General features: G+C 47.2%; 1 protein-coding gene across 1 annotated transcript in view; it reads right to left on the bottom strand.

The window, feature by feature from the left end:
• TBC1D9 (TBC1 domain family member 9) overlaps nucleotides 1-23,745 on the bottom strand; it is a 144,354-nt gene that overhangs the window by 36,309 nt on the left and 84,300 nt on the right. The window contains exons 3-9 of the mRNA XM_075543761.1: nucleotides 23,394-23,512; nucleotides 14,860-15,088; nucleotides 14,175-14,436; nucleotides 12,410-12,617; nucleotides 6,258-6,464; nucleotides 4,115-4,285; nucleotides 3,274-3,424 (exon numbers count right to left, since the gene is read on the bottom strand). Coding sequence (XP_075399876.1) covers nucleotides 3,274-3,424; nucleotides 4,115-4,285; nucleotides 6,258-6,464; nucleotides 12,410-12,617; nucleotides 14,175-14,436; nucleotides 14,860-15,088; nucleotides 23,394-23,512 — 1,347 coding nt within the window. The remainder of the gene's footprint in view (nucleotides 1-3,273; nucleotides 3,425-4,114; nucleotides 4,286-6,257; nucleotides 6,465-12,409; nucleotides 12,618-14,174; nucleotides 14,437-14,859; nucleotides 15,089-23,393; nucleotides 23,513-23,745) is intronic.

Here is a 23,745-nt window from a genome sequence, read left to right as displayed (position 1 = left end):
AGATGGTAGCATCAGGATTGGAGAGAAGGCTTGTTAACAACCTGCAATACGCAGATGACACACCTTGCTTGCTTTGAGTGAGGACTTGAAACGCCGGCTGATGAAGGTCAAGGATTTCAGAAGGGATTATGACTCAGTGTAAAGGGAAAAAAATCCTGACAACTGGACTAATAGACAGCATCAAGATAGAGAAAAAAACTGAAGTTGTCAAGGGTTGAATCCCCAATCAATGGTCCGGGAAGCCACAGTCGAGAGATCACATGAAGGACTGCACTGGGGAAATCTGCTGCACAGGCCTCTTTAAAGGCTGACAAGCAAGGACGACTTTGGGGCAATTTTGAGGACTGGGGTGCACCCTAACTCTAGTGTGGTACTTTCAACGGCCTCAAGGCTTGTGAAAGTAAGACAACGAATAAGGAAGTGCTAGAGAAAAATTGATACACTTTAACGATGGTATTGATGAAGAATATTGAAAGTACCATGGACTGCTCAAAGAACAAAGACATCTTTCTGGGAAGAAGTAAGGCCAGAGTTCCCCTTAGAGGCAGGATGACGGAACTGCTTCTCATGTACTTGGGATAAGTGATAAGAAGAGACCGTTCCCTGGAGGAGGATATCGTGCTTGGTAAAATGGAGCGACAGCGACAAAGAGCAAAGCCCTCGGGTGGATGGACTGACTCAGGAGCTGCAACAATGGGCTCAAACAAGAACACTTGTGAGGTCGGGGCGGGGCTGGCTGGTGTTCTGTTCCGCTGCACATAGCTCTACGATGAGTTAGGAGATGCAAATGACTGGAAAGCACCTAACAACCACCACCACCACCACCACCACCACAGCATCCTATCAATCTAGTAACTATTTTAAACTATACTTTCTTTTTCTTCAATAAGTTTTATAATAGCATTTGTCACTGACCATCTTAGGCCCAAAGAAAAAGGAATCATTACATTTCAGTCCTCTCAACATGAAGAATCAGTCTCAGGGGAAAGTAGTTAAGTGAACTTGGCAGATAACCAAAAAGGATGGGGGATTACATACACCCAGAGGTGCCTGGGAAGAGAAGTCTGGTGATCAATTTGGAACAGCCAGTGTTGAGAACCCCCTGGAGCAGATCCACTCTGACACACAACTCCTGACATACACGGACTTGAGGACAGTGGGCCTGGGTTTTTGAGAGCACATGACTTGTATATTGAAAGAACCAGTGAAGCCCATAGGACTGAGCTAATGCTTACGACAGAACAGATCCCTGGGAGCACACTGGTGCTTCTGGATAGGAGCATGCCATGGTGGGCCTAAAGGGCCCCCTGTTTCTAAACTAGGGTCCAAAGGTTTGACCTGACAGGGCCGTCTCCCGGCCTGGTCTGCAGACGTGGAGATGGAGGCACTCGGGCCACAGGGTTCATGGATATGTCCCCCGTGTCCTGCTTGGCACTCCCCCCTGACGTAGTATGGTGTGATCTGGGGAGGCGGTCTGTTCTGGTGTGGATCCTGGCCTCATGGCTATAGCTCTGATGATGAGCAGAGTACTCAGGAGGAGACAAAAAAAAAATCAAGAATGTTCTCCTCCATCCCTGTTCCTCCTTCTTTCTCAAACCCAGGAAGGGCTGCTTTGACCAGGAGCCACCCTTTGTGACATCCCTCAATGAATACGCTGAGAAAGATTCCATAGAAGAATCCTATCAAGCTGAATTGCAAATCCTCATGGCACCCAGACATCTTGGAGCCATAGAAACTGGATGAACCCTGCTGTGTTTATTGTGCTAACCTGGCTGATAAACACTGTGGGGTTAACTGAAGGGCAGAGAGATAAATGGCTTGGTGAGCCTCGCCTTTCTAGTTCTCAGGTCTCTTGCTTTGTGATAGTCAGACCAGGTCTCAGCAGTTCCCTGCTTCAGCTTGCAAGTCTGACTTCCTGCAAGACATCCCCAAGGAGAAGCCGCATGGACCTACGCTGATGAGACTCCTGCCAGCGCTGAGATGCTTATACATTCACTGAGTCGGCTTTCCTCCTGCAGTCGGCATCATTGTGTGTGCTTTGTGAGATGGAGGAGGACTTTGTGGATTGGTGTTGGACATATGGGTTAATGGGTTAGTGTTGGACTTGTGGGCTTGGGCAGCACTGAATTGGGATGTTTTCTTGATATGCACTATCTTATACATAAGTTGCTGTGGGTTTGTTTCTCTAAAGTACCCAGACTAACACACCTGGAAATCATTGTCCTGAGAAAATTTTGAAGCCTGAACCCAAGGGCATCTCCCAAAGACTTCTTTAAACCAAGTAACACCTTAGGTTCTCATTAAAGAAGGTCTCCCATGGGTGTGGCCCAAGACATTTTAAGAACTACCTAGTGGGGCCCAGGGGGCAGCAGTCACTTGAGAGATCATCTGGGAAGCCCGGAGGACAGTGGGCTTATGCTGACAGGGAAGGGACAACTCCCAACAGGAGTCTGCAAGTTGTCACACCACTTGAAGCATCAATGTCACGGAATTCTACATATAGAAATTGTGGAATCTTCATGTGTTCTATTGTGCCTACTTTTAACAACAAATCCATGTCTAACGTCTTCAAACACATGTTTACAATGTAACAATAAATGTAAAGGGAGATCTTAAGCAAAAAAAAAAAAAAATCCCAGGGAAGTTTTACAGAGCTGGAAGATCAAAAGAGAACTTAAAAATCAAAGTGCTATATTTTACTTCAATCTCTTTTTCTTTGGTCCTAGACTAACTAGCTTTTGTGAGGCGACGGATGGGATTCTGAAGCTGGCACTTCATTTGTGCTGCTTCAGTTTAGTTGGTGTCCACTATTAAAAAAATGCCAACTCATGGGGGCCTCGTGTGCTCAGAGAACTGGGCTTCCACCCTGGTGATGACAGAGTAAGCATTGAGTTGCTCACAACAAGGTTGTCAGTTCAAACATACCAGCCACACTATGGAAGAGAGGTGAGGCCCTCTGTTCCAATAAGATTTAAACTCCATGAAGTGTCGCTGTGAGTCAGAGTTGATCCTATAGCAGCGGCTCTGCCAGGTCTCTCTTCTGCAGTGGTGGTTAGATTCAAACAACCATTTGGTTAGTAGCTGAGAGCCAAGTTCTCCACCATCCACAGGCCAGTCTTTATTTACTTATATATATATTTTTTACCAAGGCAGAGTAATTCAGAGACTTCAGCACTGACTCAGATTCATTTCTGATTTGGGGGCTGCCCTGTTGAGCGGCCCCCCTGATGGGAGACAGAGGTGGGCAGTGCCCCCTCTCCCTGTAGGCCGTACCTGAGAGCAACAGCCACAGCTCCCCGCGCATGCTCTCCGGGATGCCCTTCAACACCAGCTCTCGAGACTTCTCCGTGCGGTACATGCAGATCCCTTGCCCGTACTCAGCAAAGTGAATCTTCCAAGCTTGCTCTTTCAAAAACTCTTTGGCCTGAAAACGGACGAGGAAACATGACCACATCTCGGTGTGCTCAGAGGATGGTACGGGGAGGTGTGGTGCCAGGCAGGGGCATTTTCCCTACTGAACGGAGGGGCCCTGCGAGGTACAACTCCTTTTATCCATGAGCAGAGGTGGCTGCTTTACAGCAGGGGTGACCTTATTGCTGAGCGCCCAGGGGAAATACATTCTTGTAGAAAGGAAACAAGAGAGCGGAAAATTCAACGGCAGAGAGAAAGAGAGAGAGGGAGAACAACTCACTTAAGTTTCTTGCTGTCATTGCCTCCAGCTGTCATTGCCTCCAGCTTATTTAATCAGCTGCAGGCTATTGACTCAGAAGGATGCAGATTACATTTATGCTTTAAGTCGACACCTCTAGGATCAAAGTGAATCTTTATTTTTCTATGTGAGCTGAGAAATGGGGTACTTATTTTGGGACGACTAAGATAAAAGCTAAAAATAAAACAAAACAAAGCTCCCCCTGCCCACTCCCCCCCAAAAGAATCCACCCTCTCTAAATCTTGTCTCTTTCCACATAACCGCTAGGAACCCGCATGACTTATTTTGACCAAGCCTGCTTTGCTTACAGAACTCTATCGACAGACTTCCATCTGTTTGCTGAAGCGGCTTTCAGTGCCGTGCTTCTGGTAAGGAGCTCTCCACGCAGGGGTAGGGGCTGCTCACCAGTTTAGGGTTGAATTCCTCGGGCGAGCGCCGCCGGTACATGGTCATCAGGGCCTGCGTGGCTGTTGGGACACTGTTGCCATTCAAATTGAACTGGCGTTCTCCGTCGGTGTCCCAGCTCGCGCTTCTCTGGGGGCTGGAGGACACGAGGCTGCTGGGCCGAGAATACACCTGTCGGTGGAGAGAGGAAGGAGACACTCACTGGAGGCACCCTCTCTATAGGTACCAATGACTACACTCTAATCTCCAAGGTGTTTCTTGCTCTTGGGAGAAGTTAAGAGAAAGGCAGCAGTCCAACATTTTGGCAGGCATCAGACCTGGGCAAGACTCTTTGGGTAGGGTAAGCTGTTAAGCACTCAATGGAAAGGTGGGCAGTTCAAGACTACCCAGAGGTGCCTTGGAAAATACAGCTGCGGATCTGTTTCCGAGAAGCCACAAGCATCGAAAGCTCTAAGGAGTGTCAGTACAGATGCTAGCTGGGTCTGGGCCAGGGACTGCAGTGTTTCTGTGCTTCCTCTGTGGTTTACAAGTATTTTTACAGCAAGGTAGTGGCTATTTATCTCTCTTACGTATGCAGAGCCTGCCAAGGAGGATTCAGGAGACTCCCCCTTCCTCTCCAGGTTCCAGTGCCTCCAAAGTGTTCCCATTCTTATGGCGCCCCATCCACTTAGCGAGCCTTCTCAGGGCTCCAGGGGCTTTGTAAGTGAAGATGTTCATCCACAGCCCCCTTGATCAGGAACCCGATAGGTGCGCTCTTTTGAGAAGGGCCTGTCTCCAGGTTGAGACTTTGTTTAATGACTTGTGTGTCGTTCCCAACAGTTTTAGTACAAAAAAGTCCGTCAAAAAGTATTACTGCTAAGGTTCCAGTTCATGCGTACACAGACATATTTCAGACATGTATAAACACAGCTCTGGGACAGGTAAATAGCTGTCCATAAGTTCTCTCCGAGACACAGTTAAGATACTTAAAAATTAAGAAAAAGGAAGGGGGCGGGGAGAAGATACTGAAAGTAGGGGATGGGGAAACAGTTGCGTGTGAAGATCAGCTAGCTCAAAAAGCTGATTGTTCAGTCCTTTAGGCAATATTGAAATGAAGAAAGATGATTTTATAGAACTAATTATATATAACCCAGGAGCCCTGGTGGCATGGTGGGTCCTAAGCTGGGCTGCTAACAGTAAGGTGAGCAGTTCGAAACCACGAGCAATCCCCCAGGAGAGAGGAGGCCTTCTACACCCGTAAAGATTGATAGTCTCAGACACCCACAGGGGCAGTTCTACTCTGTCCTATAGTGCTGCTATGAATTGGAATCAACTTGATGGCAGTTGAGTCTTTAACTCATAACTGGGCATGAGTCTTAGCAAGGGTTAATCAAAACAATGGCTTCTGAGAGGATCTACTGTGGCAGTTTAATCCATGTAAATTCAATGTCCTCTCAGGTGGTTCTAGCCAACTGATGGGGAGATCTGGAAGGGGTGATCTTGATAGATTAGACACAGGATTGTCCTAAGGGGAGGGCAATGCCAGGAATACAGAGCCCAGAAGTGTTTTCCCATCAAGCCATGCACGTGCTCATCCTTTGAGGAAAACAAGAACTGGCCCATGAGACGCTCCATGAGACCCGGATCCCGGCCGGGTGAGGGCCCTGATCTTGTACTCCTTAGACTTCCTTTGGTTCCCCAAACTCAAAGAACACTGAGCAGGAACATGATCGGAGTCCCTCGAGGACGACAACACCATGGGACTTGTTCTCGATCGAGGCACCCAGAAGCGTCTTGCTCTATCTAGATGGAGGACATGCTGACAAATCATAGCTTCGTATTCCAATGTTTTTGTTTAATAAAGGTTTATCTGATTTTATAGCAATACTTTTTGATTCCCCTTCCTATGAGAACCAGATTCTGTTGCTAGGTAACCAGGGCTAATGAGAAGAAGGGTCCTTCCTATGATCCCATGCAAGCTCCATGAGATCCAAAAGGGTCCTGGGAGCTTGCTGTGGTGTCTAGGAATGTGGTTTGTGTTGGCAAGGCTGCAATCTTGGGGAGCAAACAAATGCCTACGGACGTGAACCCTCTGGGCGGCATAACAGGACCAACCAGAGATGCCCTTGGGGTCACAGTCCCGGCCGCGGACTTCTCTACAGACCTCGTCGTCTGAACTGTTGCAGCTTCCGGCAAGCTCTTTGTCGGAGTAGATTTTGGACGTGGTCTGTTGCAGGAAGTCAGAGATCCTCTGCACTAAAAAGTCTCTGTCTTTTAAATTGGCGAAGAGGAAGGTCATTCTGTTCCTCGTGCTGATGGACAGGGGGCTGGGGAGCACGCTGGAGCTATCGGCCTTTTCCACAATTGTCACCTGGAAACACACACATACAACAAAGAACATCACTTGGCAGGGCCGTGCCCAACCGCGGTCGACAGAGCAGCGCCAGAGAAGGACTTTCATATTTCATTAAGACGTCCTGCAGGTCACTGCCGACGAGCTGATACAGTAAACCATTTCTAACAAAGCAAGCGGGAGGGTATACCAGAAGCCGGAATCATCTGGCCAGTTCCCAATTGAGAGTGGTATTGGTTCCCAAAGAGACTTTCGGCGACACTTTTGGTTTGCATAGACCAGTGGTTCTCAACCTTCCTAAAGCCACAACCTTTTCATACAGTTCCTCATGTTGTGGTGACCCCCAACCATAACATTAGTTTCATTGCTACTTCATAACTGTCATTTTGCTACTTTTCTGAATCATAATATCTGATATGCAGGATGTATTTTCATTGTTACAAATTGAACATAATGAAAGCATAGTGAATAACCATAAAAAACAATACATCATCAGATACTGTGAAATATTTATTTCTAATGACAAATCAATGAACTTTTGTCTTGTAGCATGGGGAATAGCCTTCACACCAGGTACTCGTCTGGGGGCGTATCTACATGTGGGCGGACCCGCTTGGAGATGGATAGAGGAGCGGTGTCTGGGTTCCTAAGACCATCAGGCATGTGTTTTCCGATAGTCTTAGGTGACCCCTTTGAAAGGATCATTCAACCCCCAGTGGGGTCACTACCCACAGGTTGAGAACCACGGGGGTGCTACTGTCCTCTAGAAGGTAGGGGTCCAGGATGCTGCCTCACAGCTACAGAGCACAGGGTGCCCCCACCCCACAGCCCAACCTAAAACGTCCATCGTGCTGGAACGGATAAAGCCTGCAGTCAAGGAATCCTCGGCTTTTCATGGCACATATATGGAACCCGATGAAATCGTAGGCAGAGGCCACAAGCGAATGAAAACTGCCCAGACATTGGTTCCTTGAGCCGTGCTTCGTGTTGGGAGCATCCCCAAATGCCTCCAGTCCTGTGGGACTCCGGGGCTTTGCATCCTACGGCTCCTACCACTCCAAGTGGAAAGGCTCGACTCCTGAACCGACATGTGATCGGCTTCACTGCTGTGCTATTTGCACTGGTCAACCATGTGTGTGCGTGTATGTGCACACGTGTGTGTGTGTGTGTGTGTGCATGTTAAGCAAGACTAACATCGAGACAGAAGGAAGAGGGGAGCTGTCTGTTTCAGCTCTGGAATGAAGGCGTACTTGGTGGTTTGTAATTGGGGTCTCATCCACGGGAGACCAGGATACATGCACCACAACCATTTTCTGCAGCACATTAAGGAAGATCAACAAAAAGCCCTCACGCGAGCCCGCGATGAACTGCTCGTTTGCAGCAGCTCCGGCTAGACACTTAGACCTACGTCTCAACCTCCACTTCATCAGTAGCAGCTCCTCTAGGCTTTTCACTGTTGGTCATCATTTTCACATGAGCTATACATTTCCTCCAGAGCAGGATTTTCAAACTCTCCCCTGACCCCATCTCTAGGGTAAGAAGCCTATTTAAGTTGCAAAAAGGCTGTGCGTCCCTGATTGCCAGAACGAGGTGGGCTGGGGCCCAGAAGGGGAAAAACTACAGGACCTGACAGCGACTCGCAAAGTGATGTCTTACAAATTAAGAAAAATCATGTGTGTGCTTGTGTACGTTTGCCTTAAAGGAATCTCCTAAGAAGTTAATCAAAAGTTGGTATTTAAAATATTTACCCTTGTATATATAAGATGGACTTATGATTGGGAAAAAAAAAAGACACTTCGTCTGGAATGTGCATGTAATGAAGGACCTCATCGGGTCATCTCGATGTCTTAGGCGTTTCTTTCCCACCTGTAGCAACATATATTTCCCATGACCGTGCAAACATTTCACGTCGGTGGGAAAGTGAAATGACTTGGTATGGCACTTCCATCCACAGCCATTGTCATTCCCACCAAGTAACTGGGTGGGAGCTTCCAAACAAGGTATAGAGGAGTCTAACTCAGGGACTTGCTAGTTTTGTTGTTCCACTGAGTGTGAAGGGGCCATTGCAGAAGCAGATGCAGAATGCCACCAGCAGCAATACGAGCCATGCATGGAAAAACGGCAGCCAGACCATGAGGAAGGAGCCATGCTGACCGCCATGCGCCACGGGACAGAGCAGTTGCCTCTGGCTGACAGAAAGAGGAAAGCTGAGTGCCTGTGGGCAGGAGGCTGGTCTGAAAAGTAATGTGCCTGGCACTGGGCTAGAGGCCATGGGGCCACACAGCTTATAGGCTGAGGACCAGAGAGCCTGCAGCATGGCTGAGAAGAGGCACTGCGGACTGCCCTTAATGTTTTCTTGATCCCGACTTAGACCTGTAAACTCTTCTGAAAAGACTCAGAATTCATGAGGGTTCCCTGAGTTCTGTGTGGTCACTGGGCTTTCTACTCTCACCAACAGTTCCGGTCTCGGAGCCCTGCAGGGGCTGCTCTGAGTCAGCACTGACTCAGTGGCTGCCAGTTTGTCTTTTTACTGCAATGGATTATGGAACCCAATGGAAAAGTACAGTGTCGTAGGAGGGATGGCTGGTGTGAGAATGGGGCAAAGAAGGGTGAAGGGAAGAGGCATATTTGGCCTCTGCCTTGTGGCATTTGACCTTGTGCTAGTGTGGTGTTGGCATCTCCTCCCTTATGTGACCGGAGGAAATCAGGAGTGGCCATCATGGCATTCATGAGCATCTGTCAATGTGGTCCACCCAAGGACATACATTGTGCTTCGGTGGCTTTGCATGTTGCCAGGATGCGGGAAGCTATGCCCCAGTATTCCCAATACCAGTAGGGGCACTTTTGGTGGACAGGTTTCAGCAGACTTTCCAGACGAAGACAGGTCCAGGATCTGCTTCCCCCCAAGTAGCCAATGAAAACCTAATAGGTCACAGCAGAGCACTGTCCCCCTTGCTAACTTCGGACACATCATCAAGAAGGACCACTCACTGGTGGAGAACCCCAGGTTTGCAGACATGCAGGACTAGTGAGGGACGCACACTGGGCTGGGCTGACATACGAGCTGCAACGAGGGAGCCGCCAGATATGGCGATCCCCATGACGATGATGCAGCACTGTGTGATGCTTGTTCCGATGTGCATAAGGTCCCCAAGGATCCGGGTTGACGTCATGGGAAGAGGATCATCAATATTAAATTAGACAAGCAGAAACTGTTGAATTGGTGTCTGCTTCACGGGGCATATTCTCAACAACAACAACATAAATACAGTTTAGAGGACAATGAGTCAGAGTTGATTCCATGACAGTGATCTGTCATTAAGTCTACATAGCCTTACATGTCAGCAGTCCTGCTCCGTAGTTCAGCTTATTTATAAATAGTCCACACAAGGACCGATTCCCTCCCTTTGTCGTGGAGCAATGCACCCCCACAAGGCTCCTCAGAAGCGAGGCTCATGAGACTTGGTCTCACGTGTTATCCAGAGGGGCCCGTCCCGGGAGAAGGACATTGTGCGTGGTGAAGCCGAGGGGCGGTGAAGAAGAGCGAGCCCCTCCAGGAGATGAACTGAACACAGTGGCTGCAACAAGGGGCTCGCAGATCGCAACAAGTGTGAGGGTGGGGCAGGACCAGGCAGCGTTTCGTTGGGGGGTGCACAGGGTTGCTATGAGTCGGGACGCATTCGCCAGCGCCTAACAACACGGGCCTGAAAGCGCCTGTTGATGCGGGATGTCCCTCTACCCCAGCGTCTTGCTCAGCCATCCAGCAGCTTAACTCAGTTCACAAAGAGCTGCCGATCACAGAGAGATTTCTCTCCGCACTCAGGCACCGGATGAGTGGGGGAGCCCCCACCATATTGCTATCGTCATCTAAAAGTAATAGAAATTACATTCAGTGCTCTGCTCCTTCCATTAGTCAGGGTCAGGGAGCCACCAATCAGCTCAGTGATTCATTGGGTTACAGGGATGGGCGCTGCTGTCGCATCGGTAATGTCTCTGAAGCTGTATCCTCCCCCCACCACCCTCTTTATTTATTGCAAATGCTCCCTCCACACACGGTCCCCTCCTCAGGTGGACTGACTTATGTTGGCCCTACTGCCTGTTAGGGAAGGCCGAGGACAGAAGGCGCCTGTGTGAGACGGGGCATGGACATCAATCAAGCCCCTTGTGCTCTCACCCGTGGACCCCAAATTGCACTAAACTGTAAACAGAGCTAACTTGACCCAGGACCCCGACTTGGTGAACAGAAGGGGGAGCAGATGCCTCGACAGCTGCTTGCAGCCCGTCTCTGCTCCCCATTTCCCCTGGGAGGAAGGCACATTGATGACTCACTCAGATTCACAGACGACACAACCACGTCCGTTCTTAGTCCAGAATGGGTTTCCCCGCCCCCCACCTTCCGGTCACTCCGCTTTTAATACATTTGGCAGCAGACTTTGGCCAAAACTCCTAAGAAGGTAACTTAGTGGAAGAAAAGCAGGACTCGTGTTTCAGAGCCAACTATACGCATGGCTGGGTATTCCGTCTCAGGATTCACAATGTCCTCCACAATGTATTTGAGACCAATTAGCTCACCCTGTCAGGAGGGGAACTTCGAGACGCCAATTTCCTAACATTTTGCATTTTATACGAGCCGCCCGCTCGGCTGCTGGGAATGTACAATGTAAGTAAGACTATGCACGTGACTGGAGGAAAAATGGGAAGGAAAGGGGCAAGCAGCAATGACTCACTGAGGAAACGGCACCTACCGGCGCTAATGGAACAGCAGGAGCCACCCGAAACCACAGGGCGGGAATATTTGATCATGTGGGGAAACGGTTAAGACATACTCACTGGGAAGAGAAAGAAGCAGAAAGTCCAAGGCCCTCTCAATGACATCATGTTTGTCCTGGGTATGACATCTACCCAGCAAGGCGAAGGAACGAGTGGGGGAGGGGCACGAGGAAACCGTGAATGAGCAACCCGTGGTTGAAACCTCTGAGTCAGGGGTCCTCAAGCTTTTTAAACAGGGGGCCAGTTCACTGTCCCTCAAACCATTGGAGGGCCGGACTATAGTTTTTTAAAAAGCTATGAACAAATTCCTATGCACACTGCACATATCTTATTTTGAAGTAAAAAAACAAATAAGGCAAAAACACCAGGCAAGCCACATAAATGTCCTCTGCAGGCCACATGTGACCCATGGGCTGCAGTGTGAGGACCCCTGCTCTGAGTGGGGGAGTTAGTTTGGCTTTCTCTTCACTTGTCTACATGTGTGCAAATTCTATGTAACAATAGGCTTTGCTTTTAAAATAAGAAAGAAAGCCAGGACCAAAAGGAAGGGGCAACTTGAAGCCTTTCTGTACGACCGGGACTCAACAACCGAGCAGCCTGGATTAGAGGGTCCAAGTGCCAGGCCGCCTTGGGATCTAGAAAGGGAATGTTAGGATGGGAGCTGTTAGTTTAGAAATCGCAAGACTGCCAACCCAGCACTGCCCCTTCCCTCACCCGAGCCCGAAGTCCTTCGCAACCCCAAACCTTGCAGCAAAGCTTTGGAGAAGTACCACACTGACCTCTGTGACAGACGCCACCGCCCCTCCAGACACCTGGACAGTGTCTTAGGCTTTACCGTTCGTGGCTGTTAGCTGCAGGATGGATTAAAAGACATACTCCAAAGCTGGGAGAGGTCCAGGCTGCCGTCTGGGGTGGAGCTCAATGTGGTCCTGAACAAACTTACTGCCTCTGATTCCCAGCCTGGATGACAGCTTTGAGACTGAGTGACCCTCCTGCTGTGAACCAGGCTGCCTTGGAAGAAGGGGGTCTCACAAATCCCGCAGAGCAGTGACCACACACACCAGGGCTGTGGGTACCACCAAAGACCATGGTTGGTTAAAACCCAACCAAGTGCTGGTAAACCATATTCTTGGTTCACACCGAGAGACGTCACAAAGGACACTCCTCGGGCAGACCTTTTAGCGGACACTTACCTCCCGGAGCGGGATAATGAGACTACACAAGTTCTCCTCCTTGCTGGTGAAACAGATGTAATTTGTGGACACAAACATCTGGCCCAGAATGTGCATCTTGTTAAAGGGGGTCCAGAGGGTACAGTCTGTGTGGCCATCTAATTTTTCGTCTTTGGGCAGCCGGAAAAGCGCACGGTATCTCTCACTCTTGGCCCGAGCATCAAGATCCCTAGAAAGCAATAATAACTCATCTCATGCAACAAAGACACCTTACTGAGCCGGCTACACGCCCCCAGCCCTAGAAGATAGGACCACCGCCATGGCTACCTCCCATCTCCAAGATGGCGGAGGCAGCTTCAACTTCACCTATCGCGAGAAGTTCGTCCCACTGTCTGATTAGCCTTGAGGTCGGACATCTGGGCTGCCCTGAGAACCTTCGGTTGTAGTCATTAACATCTTGTCGCAATCACACAGCTTCACTGATCGTCATTACCAAATACAGGCTGGTGTGCTTCTTCCATGTGGGCTTTGTTGCTTCTGAGCTGGATGGCCGCTTGCTGGCCTTCAAGACTTTAGGACCCCAGACGCTGTATCTGTGGATGGCTGGGAGCCATCAGTTTTCTTCACCACACTTGCTTAGGCCCCCGTTTGTCTTCAGCGCTCGTATGGATCATGGGGGCGACGATGGGGCAGGAGCCTTGGTGTCACCGTGGGTGAAGTGTTGGGCTGTTAATTAGCTGCAGACCCACCAGCTACTCTGTATCAGAAAGATGAGTCTAACTGCTCCCTTAAAGACGGAGACTGGAGAACCCTAAGGAGCAGCCTCCTGGATCCTACATGCTTTACTGTGGCTCGGACTCGACCAGGAAACAGCGGTAGATTTATCTGAGGTCTCAGCTGCTCTGCAGGCGAAGGATGAGGTGGTCCACCACTCCCCTAAAGATTTACAACCTCAGAAACCCACCTGGGCAGAGCTAACCACCCGCCCACGTGCTCCCAGGCACTCTAAGGCCAACGGGTTTCTATCCTACCGTGTCTCACTTAGAGAACTCTGAGTGTCCGAAGCCGTCTTTGTCCGTTTCATACCTGTAGCCAGGAAAGTGTCCAGAACACTTGAGGCTGTTCACAATGGGTTAAAGCGAATCAAGGAGCGTGGGTGTCTTGTTTAGAAAGTCTACAAGGCTTGGTCTCAGACAGAGAGCCTAGTAAAGTCGATGATGGTAGATGTCATTAGGCTAAAAAATGATAACTTATCATTTGATCCCCCTTTGACCCATTTAAAAGTTGCTTCCGTTGGAGAAAAAAAAAGTGAAGGGAAAATACACTGAGCTCCTGGTCTGACCACAGAGCAGGGCTGTGGGTGGGCTGGCTGTCATGCAGAGTGCATTAGGAGGTGATTCCTGCCCATGCAGTTAGGTCAAAACTTAACACCTGATCATTTGATCTCCCTTTTGACCCATTTTACATTGATTCTGGTTTTAAAATATTTTCAATTTTCTTTTCACTTAAGGTTTTTCTGCATATGAAAGCCACACTAAGTAAATCTATAGAGACAGTAACGGCATTGCTAGTTTCTTGGAGTGGGAGGTCTGGCAGGGGAGGTTGGGTGGAGATGGGGAGCAGAGAACAAGGAGAACCGGAAAGAAGGAAATGTTCTAGAGGTGATTGTGGCAATGGGTGTACGACTCCTCTTGATGTGACTGGGCTACTGAATTGTAGGCTTTGTGGATAATGGGTCCCTAAAGCCGGTCTGCTTTGTTTCCCACAGAAACTCTCCAAGACTCACCGTTTGAGAGCAGACACTTTCTTCGGAGACTTCTTTTTCAGCTTGGGCAGGGATCTGTCCTGCTCAAAGCCCTCATTGTCCAGGAGCTGCCTCATGGCGATGTTGGCCAGCTGCTCCATCAGCTGGAAGGTCTCGTTGATGTTCAGGAACACAGAGAAGAAGTGCTCGCTGGACCTGGTGCTCACTTTGATCACGTCAGGCAGAAGCAGGGTGGCATTCTTCTCAAGCTGCGTGATGTCCACCCACCGGATGACCAGTTTGGCTGAGTGCAGGGAACAAGGCAGGTCAACACTCTATGACTCATAACTTGTTTCACATTCTGCCATCTCACATCCCCAGACCCCAATCCCGCTAAGCTCCTTTCTGTGTGTCGGCCCGTACATGTGGTTGTTTTGTTCGTGAGTAGACAGAGAAATTTGGGACCGCATCAACAGTAAGTTCATAAACAGTATAGATTTGAGTCTCTTTCTACTAAATTACTTCTACCCTCCATGTATCTCTGTTACCTCATGGCTAATTTCTCTAAACATGTTGAAGTAAAAGACTATCCTATTCACTTTTTACACACAACTCTGATCCATTTGCAACACGTAGTTCCAGTGCAATCATTTAATATGGTTTACGTGCCCAGTGAAAAGTTCAGTCCACCTTCTCAAGCGTCTCCTTGAAATTCCAGACAACTTACCTTCCCTTCCCATAAGGAAAGAATAGAAACACAGGTGGTTAATACTGAGGTACATCCAGCCCTGTCGGGGGACCTTTCCCTTCCAGTAACTGCAAGAGTAATAGTTGACCAGTTTCTCCTCCTCGGGCATCCCAAAGAGCCGATGGAATTTCACAATGGCTTCCTTAAACTTCTCGGTGTCATCGTCTTCCTTTACGTCGTTGATTTTGTTATACTCCGCGATGATGCCCTGCGGAGAGAGGAAGCCCAGAGAATACACCTGTAATCACTACAAGCAAAACAGCCCAGAGCATACACCTGGAATCACTACAAGCAAAACACCGACTGATGAATTCGGCAGAAAGGCTAGTTAAAAACTCAAAGTCACTTAACAAGTAGCATTTGTGAAGTGAATGATTTCAAACGGCATCACCGATTTTATTATCTGTTTATTGGTGCTATTCATTTTATCAGGCTTACTTGGAAGGAAGCCCAATGTTTTTATTTAGCAAATGAGGCGATGTTAACCCACAGGCCAACTTCCTGCCTGATTCAAAACCAACTCAAATCTTTCATGAATAGCAAACTTGACCGTGAACAGGAGAGGGAAGGAAGACCAGGGTGCATGGCTCTATGTATTAGCCTGGGCACACTAGAGAAACAAATCCACAGAAACTCATATGTATAAGAGAGAGTTTTATATAAAGGGTAAGTGCACATCAAGAAAATATCCCAACCCAGTGCTGCCCAAGCCCACAAGTCCAACATTAACCCTTATGTCCGACACCAATCCACAAAGTCCTCCTCCATCTCACAAAACACACACTATGACACCGACTGCAGGAGGAAAGCCGAATCAGTGAACATACATGTACGCATCTCAGCGCTGGCAGGGGTCTCCACACGGCTGCTCCAGCACCCAGGGCAGCATCAGGGTAGGTCCATGTGGCTTTTCCTCAGGGATGTCTCACAGAAAGTGAACCTTGCCAGCTGAAGCAGGGAACTGGCTAAGGCAGCTGTAACCTGATCCGACCATCAAGAGACCCAAGAACTAGAAAGGCAAGGCTCACCGAGTCATTTATCTCTCCACCCTTCAATGAACTCCACATGTGTTTATTGGCCAGGTTGGCACAATATACTTTAACTATCTCACTCTAATTGGCACTTGGATTCAGAGCTTTTGTCTTACGGTCATGGCTAGTATCAAAGAATCCAGAAAAATGGCACAAACAACCATTTCAGCAGAAAATCATTTGAGTACAAAAATTATATTAGACATACATATTTTGGATGGTTGGAAAGGTAATGAAATATTTGCATAGCAAGCAAGTAAATGGTTTAACCTGCAAAAGGAGAGGTCTTTTATTGCTCCCAATGTTTCTTTAGTTCTCTGAAAATTGACTTCCACATACAAAGGAGCTTAAAAATTCATGGAAAAATAGAATTGAAAGATATCTGAATTTCTTCCCTGAACTTTTTGATGCCCTCCTCTCCCGAGCATTTATCTCTTAAGAAACCCTGGTGAGTTATGCATTGGGCTGCCAACCACAAGGTCAGTGGTTCAAATCCACCAGTCACTTGATGGGATAAAGATTAGACTATATGTTCCCATAATGATTGATAGCCTTAGAAGCCCTCAGGGGCAGTTCTATTCTATCTTACAGCGTATCTATGAGTCAGAATTGCTTTGGTTGGATACCTGTTGAGAAAAAAATGCCCCCTCTTAAATGACATCTTTGATTTTGTAACCACAACCCCCCCTGCCCCCATCTTATGATCTTTGATGTCAAGGCAGCACTGGAAAGCCATGAGCTTGAGATCATGAAAGCCTTCGGTTCTGACGCGGAACACAGCATGGCGGATCTGTGTGCATGGGGGCAGTCTCTCCAATTCTCCCTGACATGGGAGATGCAGCCTTTTCCTGACCTGCCTTCTGTATCCTAAACCCCGAAAACCACAACTGCCTCACACCTGGAATTCCTGCCCGCAGACAGTGTTTCCCAAAGTGGGTGATACCACCCCCCCGGGGGGGCAGGTGGGGGCTTCAAAAGCAGATACTTACCCCTTATCCTGGATTATGGACTTTTAAACCAACATTTTTAATTGCCAGCCTGGGGGGATGAGTACATTTTTTCTGAAATGAGGGCAATAGGCATAATAAGTTTGGGAACCTCTCCATTAGTCTTTTGCTTCCAGTACAGCCGTGAAGAGCACTCTGGCCTTACTTCTTTGAGTATGGATTGGTTTGTCGCTTTAGCAATCCTAGGTACTTTCACCATTCTTCTCTGGCACCACAATCTAAACGTGCCGATTCTTCTACAGGCTTCCTTAAGTCAAGATCCAACTTGTGCACACCATCCATATTTGGGATTAAACCTAAATGATCACCTGATCTCTCATAGTAACTACTACAAAAGCAAACAAACCAACCATTGACATTGAGCCGATTCTGATTCATGGCAACCCCATGCACGCTGGAACAGAATTAGGCTCCGCTGGATTTTCAGGGGCTGATTTTCAGAAGTAGATACCCAGATCTTTCCTCTGAAGTACCTTTAGGGGGATTTGAGTTACCAACCTTTTAGTGACTAGCCAACCGCTTAATCATTTGTGTCACCCACGGTCTCCATTATAGACAAACCACACTTTCCACTAGTGGAATCTGTTCCAAATAGCTTGTCATCCAAGTGTTTTAAGACCTTCTTGCCGGTGGTTCTTCTGGTCCACCTTAGACCTGCCTATCTGCTTGCCTAAGTTCAGACGATTCTGTGCATTGAATCCTACCCACAACCCAGTGTCTGGTCCAACTCCCACCACCCTGTGAACTTCTCCCAGTGATGATGCTACTTCCACACGGTCAGTACTGCCGATTCTCTCAGTGCCGTGGCTGGACTGAGACTCTTTCCTAACTTTTATTTTCACTGACATATGTTCTAGTCCTCTTGTCAGCATTGGTGAGGTTTAGTCTTCTATAATCTCAATCTCCATTCAATTTTAGTTAAAAGTAAATATAAGCATAAACAATGACCATAACAGCAAATAGTGGGCTTACAATGCAAACACCACATCAAGGCAAGTCTGTAACCCACTCTTCTAACATGAAATTGCCCCTAAGCCTCTCCTGTACCATCTTTTCTCTCCAAGGGAGAAAGATGCCTTTGGGCTCTTGCAAAGATTTTAGCCTCAGAAATCAACAGGGACAGTTCTGCTCTGCCTAGCAGCGTCACTATGAGTCAGAATGGACTATAGGGCAGGGAGTTTGGGGGGAGCAGCTCTGCTGGAGAAAGATGTGGCAACCTGCTTCAATAGAGATTACAGCTAAGGAAGCCCCAGGGGGCAGCTCAACTCTGCCCCATGGAGTTGCTGCGAGTCAGAATCCACTCAACGGTCCACAACAACCCAACATCGTACCTCTATATTCGCCTACATTATACAGGGACTGACAAAGAATGTTGTTATCTCTCTGCAGGTGCCGTGGTTACGTGTTGGGCTGCAATCCCCATGGTTGGCAGTTCAAAGCCACCAGCAGCTGCTCAGAAGAAAGACTTGGTTTTTACTCCCATAAACAGTCATGGTCTAGGTGGTGTAGTGGGTCCCACGCTGGGCTACTAACTGCAAGGTAAGCAGTTCAGAAACACCAGTTGCTCTGCGAGAGAAGGATGGGGCTTTCTACTCCCATAAAGATTTATAGTCTCAGAAACTCACAAGGGCAGTGCTACTCAGCCCTATGGGGTCAGTTGGTGTGAGTTGGAATGGACTGGATGACAGCGAGTGAGTGAGTCTGTGAGAGACTGTCAATTAAATAAGCTTAAGTTATACTTCCGAATTGCAATGGAAGTATCTTACGAGAATAGATTTCAGCCTTTACTATGTCATCCAGAGACGGGGAATTCTACATTTAAAGTTCAAATGCTAGTAATCTCTATGATGGGAAGTATCAGACTGCTGACTCCTGTTATTTGACCACACAGCAGAGAAGGCTGGCCGGCCACGGAAGCAGTCACATACTTTCCTGTGAGCCTAAGTTAAGATCGCCTCCCGCTCACCACTTCTGATATTTCTCTCTGAGAGAACAGACATGTTCCAGGCAACTTTCGGGCTAAGCAGGCTGTGAGGCTGTTAGGTGTCACCGAGTTACTTCCAACTCAAAACAGGACAAAACACCACCGGGTCCTGCGCCGTCCTTGCAGTTGTTCTTATGTCTGAGCCCATTGCTGCGCCCACACTGTCCATCCGTCTTGTCAAGGGCCTTACCATTTTTCACTGCCCCTTCACTTTACCAAACGTGATGTCCTTCTCCAGGGACTGGTCTCTCCTGACAACATGTAGAAATAAGTGAGACCAGGTCTTGCCATCCTTGCCTCCAAGGCGCATTCTCGTTGTACTTCTTCCAAGACAGATTTGTTTGTTCTTTCTGGCAATCCATGTCCATTTCCAAGAGTCTTTGTTAGTACCCCAATTCAAATGCACCGATGCTTCCTCAGTTTACATTAGTCAATGTTCAACTTTCACACGCATGAGGCAACTGAGAATACATGCCATGGCTTGGTCAGACTCACCCTAGTCCTTAAAGTAATATCCTTGTTTTTCAACACCGTGGAGAGATCTTGTGCAGCAGATTTATTCAATACAATGCATCATTTGATCTCTTCACTGCTGCTTCCGTGAGCATTGATTATGAATCCCAACAAGATGAAATCATTGACAACTTCAATCTTTTCTCCATTTATCATGAAGTTACCTATTGGTCCAGTTGGGACAATTGGTAGCTTAGTGGTTATGGATTGGGGTGTGATTCACAAGGCCTGAAGTTTGAAACCACCCACTCCATGGGGGAAAAAAAGGGGGCTTTTACTCCTGTAAACAGTTAAAGAGTCTTGGAAACTCGAAAGGGCAGTTTGACCCAGTCTTAGAGAGTCACTGTAAGTCGGTATCCACTTGATGGCAGTGAGAATGACAGGTTTTGATAGAGGGTCACATTAGGGGACTTAGAGGCAGGCAGGGAGAGGGCACTAGACCGATTTTTGGGGAAGAAAGAAGCCAGTGTATGCATGGAAGAGGGATGAGAAAAAGAAAATCTATCCTTGCTGGCCAATATATTTATAGCCTATATGACATTTGACACCTGGCAATTCCTTTAGCGGGATCTCAAAAAAGTATATAAGAATGAACAAAGAATAAATATCTGAGTCCATGCAATGACTGAATAAGAACTGTCCGCTAGGAGACTAGTAGTTGGGTGTGAAAGTAATCCTATTAGCCAATCACCACAGAATGAGCCTAGAGACCCGCAGGAGCTAAGATTCTCTTTGTCCCCGGGCCCCGGCAGCGGGGCTCTTATCTAAGGCAAGAAAATGGAAAGCCCACTGGGAAGGAGCGGCAGATAACAATCAATGATGCTCCTATGTTCATGGACAGTCTGGGATGAAAACATAGGGAATTCTCTCCACAAGCTTTCCCAAGCTACTTGCTATAGCTAAACTTTTTTTTCCTGACTGTAAAAGTACTACATGCCTATGTAAAAAGTTTAGTAAAAAAGATAATAAAATTGGACCATTCTGTGAAATTTTAAAGAGGAACAAAATGTCAGATTCTGGTCTACAGTTCCTCCTAAAGTTGAAAGTAGAAAAAAGCTTTCTAACTTTGACTGAAAAGCTAGTTGTTAAAATAGTAAAAAAAAAAAAAAAAATTGAAAACTCAGATTAGATAAAAATTTTAAAGTTTGTGTGTCAAAAACTACCATAGGCAAAATCAAAAGACAAAACCAGAAATCATTGTCAACATATTCTCATGTCATTCATAAAAGGAGAATAGACCTTTTGTACAATAACTTTCAAAAAATTAAAGAAAAATAAGATCAAAAAGCCAAAAATGTTTAATTTCATTCATAAGATAAAGACAAATTAAAACACCAAAATATCATTCATTTATTACCCAAAGATTCTAAAAACCGACAATGCACTTTGCTGGCAAGTTTGTGGAGAATGCAAAATTTCACAATCCTATGGACGGGAATTTCGCAATTGCCAACCAAATCACCCATGAATTCATTCACACTTTTAGGAAATACCACTTAAAGCAGTGTACTCTAAAGCCAGTACAAACTTTCATGCACATGAAAACATGTATGTTGCATTATCTGCAAGGGCCAAATATTGGAAATCAGCTAAGTGTCTAATAGCATATAGCTGGAAAATAGTAAGGTATTACATGCAATGTGGATAACAGAGTATAAAAATGACATCAAGTGGAGACAGCCAGTAAGTGTCAAATCAGATTTCCAGTAGCTTAGTTAATAGTTGAGAGCTCTGGTGGCATAGTGGCTTATGAACTGACCTGCTAACCACAAGTCAGCAGTTCGAAACCACCAGCCACTTCGAAGGAGAAAAATGAGGCTTTCTACTCCTGTGAAGAGTTATAGCCTCAGAGACCCACAGGGGCAGCTATCCTCTGTCCTCTGGGGTAACGATAAACTGGAAAGGGCTCAATATAGTAAATTTGCTTTAGGGTTTTTAGTTACTTGAATATTATCAGTGTTCACTTCTTAGTTTTATTAAATGCACCATAGTTGTCGAAGATGTCAATCTTAAAGGAAACACGGAGGGATGTCATTGTCTAAGATGTCAGTATTAAAGGGGTACATGGAGGGAATTCTTTGTACTATATTTGTTGTTCTTCTCTAAATCTAAAATTGTTTCAAATTTAAGAAACAAAATTAAGGAGAAAAACCTTAGACACAAACAACCGAAGAGCATGTCAGAAATCTCTATGGACGAGTGCTGAGTGTTCTCCAGGAGGTATTGGGTAAGGGGCACAACGTGCAGCGAAGCACCCGTGAAATGAAGCCTTTCTGGCAGAATTAAAGGGAAGTAAGAAGAAAACACAGATGAGCTTATCTATCTGATCATCTTTACAGAAAGAAACACGGGAAATGACCTGGTAATGACGGAAGTTGCCTGTCTACCTCCGAGCAACAGACACACAGGAAAGTAGGGGAGCAGAATGGGGAGAGATCTGGGGAGGAATCTGCACGTTGGGGAGACTGTGAACGTTTCACGTATTCAGAAAAGCACGTTAAGCAATGAGGGGGAGAAAAGGAACCCCAAACTGTAAGCAAATGCTTTGAAGTGTTCAGAGCTGGGGCGGGACAAGCACAGGATGAGCCTGGGCTACTTGCCATATCAGAATGAAGTGCTCCAAAACCATACTGGGAGCGGGCCACAGGGACATGGACTGTGTAAGTGCTCCCTGGCTAAGCCTGAAACAATGAAGTCCATCATTAAATCACAAACCAAGGAAAAGCACGGAAACCTATGAGCTCATATCCGGAATAACTAGATAGGTAAATTAAACGGTTTATACATTTTATAAAACAATACTGAGTGCCAACTGGTCAAAGGGGAAAATGTGGGATAGGAGAAATCAACAGATTCGAGTAAAGACTACAGCTGGATATTAAATTAAGGGGGGGGACGTGGGATTTTGATGAGGGGCAGGATATTTGTGTCACCACAATGTGTTTCTTATAGAAAATTACAAATTGTTTATCATTTGCTAAGGCAAATTAGGAACGATACAGTGGAGAAATAACTGGATTATCAAAATCTACATCCCTGCTAAGAGGCTTGTGGGTATTGTGTTCCTCCAGAAATGATACCCTGTGAAGGACACAGTGAACTTTATACAGTCTGCCAGCCAGGAATACACAATACAAAATTTTGCAAAAGGGAAAACCTGGCAAACTCAACATAAAGAATGGGCTATTAACAAAACAGAACCGAAAAGAGGGGTCAATGGTGATGAAAAATGCGCATTGCTTAAGGGTAAGTGTACAGCTGACTACGCTGTGCTTCAAATAAACTATACATCTATAAATGGTAGTTGAATTGGCCAAAGCTACGTGAGAGACAAATTTACACCACCCATGAGAGAGGGGAGAGAGAGACGAGAGAGCGGGCGCACACGAGCTGTGAAGGCTGCTTACACCTAAGACTCCTAGGATTTGATTACTTGGTTGGAAGGTAGAGTCATGTTTTCATGGGACATCCGGTTCACTGGCTTACCAATGGTCCTATAAAGGACAGCATAGTTACGGTGCCATATTAAGACAGAGCATCAGTTTTAAATCTACACTTGGTTACCACAAATATTGCCAGGGAAGAACCTATCCTTCCTCTGATAGCTCCCCAGTGGCACACACACGTGTGTTCTCCACCACTAATGGAAAGGGTGGGGGTTCCCAGCCAGCCAGCAGCGCCCTGCAAGAAAGGCCAGGCAATCTGCTTCTGTAGACGACAGCCCAGGAAACTCGAGAGAGCATGTCTGCCCTCTAACAACAGCTGGGGCCCCCAAGAGTCGGAATGGACCCAGCGGTGACAGGGATCCCAACAGGAAAAACACACGGCAACATGGAGGGGAAAATGCCTCGCAAAGAGAGCACACAGAGAAGGCAGCCATGGAGCAAAATGTTCACAGGGTCGACGGGTGTGTGGTGTATGGTTGATTTTTTTTTGCATGTGACGTCAATGCAATCTAGACAGGTAGAACCTCACTACCTGCACTTTGCCTCTCACGAACGTGGTGATGTCATTCTCGTTCTCGAAGATGGAGAGCGTCTGCAGAAGGTTCTGCTCCAGCCATTCCCAGTGCTCCGTGATCTCTTTCCTGGAACCACCTGCGTGCACACGAGAACGGTCATCAGAAACTGTTACAGCGCAGGACGGCACACGGGTGGAACAGCCAGCCTCCCTTCATCAGGAACCTGTGCCCTCAAAGGCCACTCCTCAAAGGCATCCCCATAGCCCTGCCTGCAAGTGCTCCTCTCAGGGAGGGATGACTGCTGTCCACGGAAGTCCCGTCGTGATGTGAAAACCCAGATGTAAATGTTTTGCTAGCATCTGAGAGGAG

This window comes from Tenrec ecaudatus, chromosome 3 (assembly GCF_050624435.1).
Source record: "Tenrec ecaudatus isolate mTenEca1 chromosome 3, mTenEca1.hap1, whole genome shotgun sequence".
Lineage (NCBI taxonomy): Eukaryota > Metazoa > Chordata > Mammalia > Afrosoricida > Tenrecidae > Tenrec > Tenrec ecaudatus.
This window is presented reverse-complemented; position numbering and strand designations above follow the sequence as displayed.